General features: G+C 46.1%; 1 protein-coding gene across 1 annotated transcript in view; it reads left to right on the plus strand.

The window, feature by feature from the left end:
• TBC1D19 (TBC1 domain family member 19) overlaps positions 1-9182 on the plus strand; it is a 181569-nt gene that overhangs the window by 87026 nt on the left and 85361 nt on the right. Inside the window, exon 11 of the mRNA XM_019526444.1 lies at positions 2610-2722. Within this exon, the coding sequence (XP_019381989.1) occupies positions 2610-2722 (113 nt within the window). The remainder of the gene's footprint in view (positions 1-2609; positions 2723-9182) is intronic.

A 9182-nucleotide genomic window follows, 5' to 3' on the forward strand; every position in this document is an offset into this window, starting at 1 on the left:
GCCCCCATCTCTCTCTTTTTCCCCTTTCTCTAGGCTCACTTCAGTAAATTTCTGCCCCCCACCAAAATGGACTTTGTGAGCCAACCATTTAACTCCCTTCAGCTTTTGGTCATTTAGGACTATATCCACATCCTTCATTTGGTCTTCACAGGAGGGTGTAGGTGATACAAAGTCAAAAAACAGCCTTGAACTGATACAGAGAGGAGTCTGGGCCATTCATCTTGCTTTTGAAAAGCGATTATGAAACTGACTTGAAGTTGAAACCTTGATATGGTACCATATCAAAACCATAATATGGTACCTAGCCAGAAAAATTTGAATTGCGTGTGCAGAATTGAAGGATTAGAAGAATATGCTTCTAATCAGAAGATGGAGATTAGTAGCTCAACCACATTTATGTTTGTGTGTGTGTAGTTGAGCTGACTAATCACGCACATGCACATGCTTTAAACAAGTTGCTCGCTTTCACGTCTTTCCAGTCACCAAGAAGTTTTTGAGTATTTGATTCTGAGCCACTTCAAAGGCGGTCCCCATCCTTTGGTTTAGTTATGGTTCTGCATACTATTAACAAACTTGTAATGATTTTCGTGGTAGAAATTTAGTAAAGTGTTTGTTTGGATCATCAGTATGAATTGCATAGAGATCTTATGGGAGTCAATTAATTTTCTTCTGTGTATGGAGTCTGTGATAAATAAAATTAAAAAAATCGTAATTCTGTTGTGGAGGCTGGCCCATTTTGGCCTGGTAATGTATTTACAGTTTAGTCAGAGACTGATTAAGTTCAGAAGGCCTAGCAATGCAAGTTATTTGTCAATACAGTTGCTAATTTTGAGGTCGTTTTGCAAAATGTGATGCTATCCTAAGGTTGTTTAGCAAAATGGCATGTCATAAAGGCTCTTCATTAGCCATTTTTCTCATGGTAGATATTTCTGGATTGCTGGATGAGCATGTAGCTATGCTCATATTATCAGTATGGAAAAATAATCTTAAAGGAAGCTTGTTAAACATATGGCCTGTGGGCTCGATCTGGCCTGTGGGTCTTGGATCAACCCAATATACTACATGTTACTTGTGGAGCCAGTCTAGTATGTGGGCTGGGTCCAGTGGTGTGGGTGCTCCTTGTAGCATAAGGGGTCAGTCTGGGGTGAGTACTGCAAGCAACACCCTGCTGGCATGGCCCTATGCACTGGTGTGGCATGATCTGTCCCACAGGCCAGCCTAGGAGATCCTCATCTTATAGCTTGTTAACTTATGCCAAATGTCCTCTGAGTATCTTAAAGCTACACCACTTAAGCCAAGGGTTAACTCTGGACCATGCTACTTCGTGTTTGGATAACTTCAGTCTGCTACACCGAAATAAAATGAGCAATTTGCAGTCCTCCAGCATCCCAGGATGTACCACTCCCAGCCCCCTCTCCCCCTGAGCAGGGATAGAGCCCAGGTTCCCTGGCTCCTAGCCAAGCCCTCTAGTGGCAGAGAAGACCTGTGCACACAGGCAAGGAACAGTATTAACCCTTAATGCGTACCTGCTTTCATCAGTTTTTAACTTTAACACTGCTTAACATTCCACAGATTTAGTATGGTTTAAGTGTAACATGCAACTTCAGCCTTAAATGCTTCCTTTATTATGGTGAAAGCAGAGCAGGAAGGGGCCCTCATTACCTTGCTTGCTAATATCAACTACCTAACCTGTAACATAGATTACGAATACCCAATGAGAACTGCCTTCTTAGAGGTGCTGTCCCATTAGCCAAGTGTTGCAAAAGGGTGACCCAGGATGTGAATGCAGTTCCTCAGTCCTAACCCTGCAGTCTTCTCTCCCCCAGCCCCCGATAACCCTAAGTAAATAGCAGCAGTGCTAGTCCAGCTGTTTTCACTCAAATTGGGTTCTGGTTGACTTCTAAAAAGATGAGCAGGGAATTTCAGTTACCTGGAATCAGTCTCCCTTACCCAGCTTATTCACTGTGGCTTAGGGATAGAAAGTGGTAACTGATAAGCTGGAGAAGGAGTCACCTGTTGATTTAGACTAGAGGGTTGCTGTGGCCTAGGGAGATGGACAGTAAGGTGCATGAGGTGCCATGGCTGTGGACAGTATAAAATGCTCTGGGTAAAATCCTTTGCACATTAATGTCAGTGTGACAAGTTCTCTGTAAGTTCTGACTAAGTAGCACAGTCTGTTTTGCAGTCCTCTTGATTTTATTTTCTGTTCAGTTAAAATAATCCAGTGGGTTTTTTTGTTGTTGTTATAACAAGCTGCCCCAAACTATTATTGGTGACCAATTGCATGTGCCTTCTTGCAATAAGGATCTACTTCACTTGCTTGAGAAGGGAAGAGAAAAGATAAAAAAAAAAAGTAGATGTCAGATCCAATAACTATTTAATTTGAAAGTGTTTAACAAGGCTAGCATTATCAGTTGGATGGAGATCAATATATGAAAAATGCAATGTTCAAATCTTTTAAATGCAGAGATATAGCCTAGGTTACAGTGGTTGTCTTCCTCTATCATTTTCAGTGTGTAAAAAGCATGCGTTAAATCTAAAAAAATGGTGAGTTTTACAGAAACACATGAATTGTTGTCAGACATTCATGGCATCTATATCTCTTGTAGTTTTAACAGAACAAGACAGTGCTGCAGCTCAACAGTATGTTCGCCAGGGGTGTCCAACAGCACTCAGAGCTGAATTGTGGGCACTCATTCTGAATATTTCAAATCAACCTGAGGTAAGGAGTAAAGTTTGATTAAAGTATAAATGGCTGTTGAAACTGCACATGTGTATTTGCTAGTATTCTTTTTTCCAATAGCAGGAATATATTGCTTGGTCACAGAAGCAAACATTTACAAAATACCATACTGATTTCCAGGTATGCAAGCTTGAAAAGCTGTTTGCTATTTTATAGGAAATATACAAAGGGCCAAGAGAAACTCAGGGCCACCTCCATATCTCTTATTCCTTGTCTCCTTGCAAAGTTGTGTTGGCAGTTGTAACACTCTGTACATGACGGATCTTGCCAGTAAAACTACTTAGCTTGGCTGCGGCTCTGTAGGCAGATTAAGATTTCTTCAGCTGTGGCAGCTGGTGTACCTGATAGCATAAAAAACTCCTTTTATCAGCAGACCTGCATTTTTACATGAGGGGACCTGGCTACTGCAGTGAAGATGCCAGCAACTCCATCCTGTAGACTAAGCCATAGGCTGTTCCCTTGTGGTACCTTTTATTAACTTTAACACAAAATATTCATCTGACTGAAACAGGTGGTAAGCCTCAGCTGTGTTTTCCTTTCTGACTATCCCCTTGTGATGAGGGCAGCTTCCAGGCCTGGTGCTAGTATGGCCCTGTCCCTGTCTCCAGGCAAACCACCTGCCTCTTTCGCTTGCCGTGCTTTGGTGTCATATTATTCTGATGTTATTAGATGGGAGGCTGCCCTTCAATCTTCCCTAGTGTCAAGAGCCAAATGTACACTCTCCAACCACTCCTACACATGTCCCATGCGTACCCGCCTGGTTTTGAACATCCGGTCATGCACTACACATCCCCGGATGTTTGGGGTTGTCCGCCTGTCCGTCCCTGTGGTCCCACCGAGTCGGTGTCATTGACCAGGATAGTCTCTCCCCAATCTCGCCTGCCACAACTTCAATCTTATCCCAGTGGTGGGGTTTGACTATTGGCATTTCTCGTACATGGGACCGCGGGATGAAGATCTTCTGTGAGGCTCCACTTCCCCTCTACCTCGCCCTTACACCCCACCTTGATGAATGCCGATGGTCTTTGGCCATGCCCCTCTGATAGCTGGGTCTTTGCGCCCTTTCCTTAGTAGGCTATAGGAAAGTCTGGCTAAAAGCCCCCTTTGCCACCTTCCTCCTCACAGCTGATTGGCCTTGTATGTGGTTGAACCCTATCTGCGCTCCTCACCTCAGAACCCCTCCAAAAGTGGGCAACAAAAGAAAACACAAAGTATATCACCGGCAAAGAAACACCAGTTACCAAAAGATGGCCTTCGCCCCCTTTTATACCTATTCCTACAGCCTGCCCTATTCCCACTGGCTGCGGCCTCTAAGGCCCTTGGTAAGCCTAGACTGGGTGTGGGTCAAACTGTTGTCCCCCGCATCCTCCCCTTCGTTCTCTGTCGAGCCTGTGGGTTCACTGTATTCCCGGTGAACCCCCTCGGTGCGTCTCCCCCACGTCTCTGGTGAGGCAGCTCTATGTGGCTATTGCCCGTCCTCCGTCGCCCTTCCCGCTGACTCTGCCCTTCAGCCTCCGCTTGGGGTACCTCCTTGGGGCTGTCTGAGCCCTCTACGGTCCCACCTGATCTGGCGTTCTGGCTTCTGCCAACTCTCCTGACCCTTTATGGGCAACTCCAGGTCTCAAACCTCTCCTGCTGTCTTCTGTCTCCGAGTCTCTGCTCTCCCCTCTCGCCTCCTGCCTCGTTGCCGACAGCGCTCTCCTGCAGGATCTCGCTGTTTCCTCTGGGACTGCAGGATGCAAACCCCTGTGCTCCTCCCCTCCAAGGGGACTGCAGGAGAGATTCCTCTCCGGTGCTCCAGCTGGTCTCTCCCCTTTCTCCTCGCCTGCTGCTCCCTTTAACTCCCCCAGCCGGCTCCTGAAGCTGCTGTTATCAGCTGGCCGCAACTTTATAAAAACGCGGCTAACGAGCTGCTCGAGTCCCATCGCCATTTCCGTCTTTGCCATGGTTCCTGCTAAAGGTAAGAACCTTTCTGTTTGCTTCTCTTTTTTTTCTTTTCTTTCCCCGACCAGCTCCTGCTCCCCAGGTTCCCCCCGGGCTCCTCAGGGTTTTCCCCCTGGTTTCTCCCTGTGACACCATGCCTCGCAGATGTCATGCTATAAACATAAACAGCTCCAGCTTGCAGCCCGGTCAAATATAGCCCCTTGTAAGGCCAAACACATACGCCCCACTCAGGCCTCTCTCTTACTGCCCCCTTCTCACAAGGGCCTCTCACATTCCACCCCTCTCTTGCAAGGGCCTCTTACATACCGCCTGTAGAGGCCTCACTCCTGCTTAAGAGATGCTCAGGCTTGTCCACTCATACCTCAGACAGCCCTGGTCCAGCCTTTTGGGACTCTCCTGTGATTCTCATCAGGGCGATGACTACCGATTTTATCCGCTTACTGTTTTCACCTAGCCCTGGCCCAGCCTTTTGGGTCCTCTGTGACCCTCATATGGGCGGTGACCGCTGATTCGCCTCACTCTGGGCTTTCTCAGCTCTAGCCCCTCATCAAGCCATTCCTTACTCCTTCCCCCTTGGACAAACACACCACCCCTCCTACTGAGGCCTAGTGTCGAACACCCCCTTGGGCCTCAGCTGCTCCTCTCTGAGCTTAACTGGCTCCACTACTCTGCCCGGCCACTCTCAGGGCCTGGAGTCTTGCACCCCTACAGGCTCAGGTGCTTCACAAAGTGTGCCTGCCTCCCCCACAACTCTCCTAGTGACCCACCCAAAGGTGGGGACTGGGGTTTAGGTGCCCTGACCCGCATTATATTGGGGAGGTGATCGGTCCTGGTATTTAAGTGGGGCTGCTGCACCACTGGCAGTCCCACCAGGCCTCTCTATCCCGGCAGGGTGCACTTTTAGGTTATGCCCAGGACCAAGGAGGCCACTTCCTTCCCCATAGCCTCACCCTTATTTCTGAGGTATTCCTGGAGCAGGAGCTCTGCCAGGCAATGTTACTCCCTCTTGACTGATCTTACCCTGCTCTGCCCTTATAACAGCTCTCCAAAATGGTTGCTTTCCAAAATGGCTGTTTTCATCAGCTACCTGGCAGCTTCCTGCTCCAGCCCTTAAAGTGACAAACACCCAAAGGGGTGTTCTGTCACACCCCTCTTTGGAAAGACGACTCACCCTTTCATTTAAACTACTGCTAAATCATTTGACAAGAAGGTGGCCCTTAACTCTTTCCTCACTGTTCCACCTGTCCCCAATATGCACATATAATTATGAATTAATATATTTATTTATATACTGGGCATTGTATGATTTTTTTATTTAAAATACAAAAAGGGATTAATAGGATATGCACTATTCTCTGAGTTAATTTTCATGGCTTTTCCTGTGTTTGTTCAATTTAACTTAGGCTCTGATTCCAGGAGAGTTATGCATGTACTTTAATCTTATGCCATGTGAGTAGTTACATTGAAGTCTATAGGGCTATTTGCACTACATAAGGTTAAGCATATACGTAATCATCAACCCCTGGGAAAAATTTAGCTTGTAAACTCTTTGGGTCAGGGAATTTTAGTGTTATCACAAAATCTATGTATATTTATGATTTCAGAGGTATACCTGGGCACTTCTATGCCATGGGTGGCGGTGGTGCGCTGGGCATCTTCAGTGGTTGTCCTGCTTCTGCCAGATATCACTGTGGCAGGTGGCCTCCCATTTAGCTAGCTGTGCTATTGTATGACTTTACATATAAGTGTTAATGCAGCATTTGTCTCTCTTTGAAGATAATGATTCCATTATAATATAGGGGCATTGATAACTGACTATTTAAAAGGTTACTATATTGTTTGGATTTTTCTGATTGTAAGGAAAATCTAGACATATATCTCTTTCCGGGCACTGAGAGTTTTGCATTAGCTCTGGAATCCTAATTCTAAGAGACAGTTTTGACAAAGAGATTTGATTAAGTGTTGTGTGGCCTAGTGATAGAAATCGTCATATACTATTTATAAAAAATAAATATTATCAGGCATTTGTTTATAGTAATAGATTAATTTTTAAAAAATCAAAAGCACTGCTGAAGTAGTAATGAAAATATACTATAAGTTTATTCGTGATGCTCAATGCTGGATTTAAGTTATTTTAAATGATCAGGACAGTTGAAGTCTCAAAGGTTTTTCTCTTTATGATGACAAACAGGTTAGAAATATGAAATACATTTTGTTGGCTTCATTGCACATGTTTATATATCTTGAGGATTTCATGTCTTAAAGACATGGGTTTTTTTAATATGCAAAGTAAAATTACTGACTTAAAGGTCAGATAATTTGTTTTGAGGAATGAAGGTAAAAGCAATTATGAAAAAAGTAAATTGTAAAGTTTAATTTTTCTATTTAAATATCAAATGAAAAACTGAACACTGCTTCCTTAGAAAAAGAAGTTACCAGAAACTCATTGGACACAGTTTAAAATGTTACTTTTTTGAAGAGGAGTGAGTTACTTTGCTATCACTTATGAAAGCTATGCTGTTATTTTCATCAAAAGCTGGGCTTTGTTTCTTTTTGTTTTGCTTGGTTCTTTCTAACAGCTTTCACAAAGTGTTGAGTTCTTTTAAACATGCTGGAAAGACTGGTCTCTCCTCCAAGGTAGTCACAATCCACTGGTATAATTTAGAGCAGGGACAAGCAAAATATGGCCTGTGGGCTGGATCCAGCCTGCCAAGCACTTGGGCACCATCCAGCCCAGGGCACCCACCAACAAATTATTCCTGCCCAGCCCTTCCACACACAAGGGTGGGAGTGAGGGACCCACGTGTACACACAGACCCAAACATACCCTACTGCCTCGCTCCCACCCTCATGGGTGGAAGGGCCCAGCCAGCCAGCATGCAGCTTCTGTGCAGGACTGCTGCACCCCCCAAGGACCTGCTTCACTTTCCCAGTCTCCTGCTGGCTCCAGGCAGCAGGTAGGGAAGCAACGGGGGGAGAAGCTGCAGCTGGGAAGGAGCGTGGAGCATGGGGCTGGGGCTGGCCCCATGGCAGGGTGGGGCCACCCGGGGGGTGGTGGCAGCACAGAGCATGGGGCTGGGCCCGTCCAGGGGATGGCGGCAGCGTGGAGCACAGATGGGCACCGTGAGGGAGGGTGGCGGTTGCCTGCCAGGGCTGCGTGCCATGGGGGGGAAGGTGGAGGGGCCTCCTCCCCACTCTCCCTCACACCCACATGCTGCCCAGCCCAGCTCTGGGGCTGTGCATGAGTGGCAGGGAGCACCAGCGATACAGACAGTCCGGCAGAGGTTGCACCTCTTGCTGAATTCTTCAGTGTTGCCTGTTGCTGCACCTCACTGGATGCCTGTGCCCTAAACACGCTGCCTGCTGCTGCCACCACCCCAGCCTCCCTGATGCACCCACACCCTTCCCTCACAACCCCCCCAACATGCATTATGCATAACTTTTAGTGTATGATTTGTTTTTTTTTTCTGGTTCTAAGATGGCAACCCATCTCCAAAAGTATTTCTGGGGAGCCAAAAGGAGGAACTTTCAGTGGCAAAGGTCAGGGATTAGGGGTGGGACTTCCAGTCCCAAGATGGCAACAAGAGGGTGGGGCAACTGTCAAAGGGTGGGATTACTTATGTGGCCCTCGACAGTTCACCAAAGCTTATTAAGCAGCCCTCCACCCAAAATACTTGCCTGTCCTTGATTTAGAGTAAGGAGAGCACCTGGCAATGTATACACAGGGTAACTTGTTTCACTGTCATTGGTATGGAAGAATTTTGGTTTCACTACTATTACAGTTTGTCTTGCAGTACATGTAATGTTTGACAAATATAATGTTTGTCAGGGGCCTAAGAGTTACTTGAAAACTGGAGAGAACTGAGACTCTGACTGGGTTCCAGGGGGTCATATTCATACAGATGGCAGTATAGGAGATACTGGTGATTATATTTAAAAAAAAAAAAAAAAAGGTGGATCAGACAAGGAACACTAATGGGATGGAGTGCAAAGGGTGTTGACAGCACCAGAGAAAAAGGACAAGTAAAAATAGATAGAATTATGCTGGTCTTAAAGGTTAAAGTTGCAATGAAGGAGAGGGTAGCCAATGACAATTTGAAGACAGGATTGAAGTGATCAAATTGGTGAAAAAGAAAGATTGCTTGAGTGTTCCTCTTACATGTCTGGGCTAGGGACAGACATTCAAAAAGCCTGAGCCTGAATTGATTCAGTCTTTGCAGGTTAACGTAACCTGCAAAGCTTGAATTAATTTGGAGATGAATAGACATTCCCTGTTCATTCCAGAAATGCAGGCATATGCAGCCCTCCCTTTCCTTCCACAGTGCTGAATGTGGTCTGGGGTGTGTGGCCAGGCTCCGCTGGATGGTCTGATAAGGGAGCGGTTTAAACCCCCACTCTGGCCTGCACCATCTCAGGCTTTTTCCCTACTCACTGCCCCAGGCTAGTACTCTGAGGCAAAGCCAGGGCATGCAATGCATACATTTTTTGATGATAC

This window comes from Gavialis gangeticus, unplaced genomic scaffold, assembly GCF_001723915.1.
Source record: "Gavialis gangeticus isolate Ggan-Ray unplaced genomic scaffold, GavGan_comp1, whole genome shotgun sequence".
Classification (NCBI taxonomy): domain Eukaryota; kingdom Metazoa; phylum Chordata; order Crocodylia; family Gavialidae; genus Gavialis; species Gavialis gangeticus.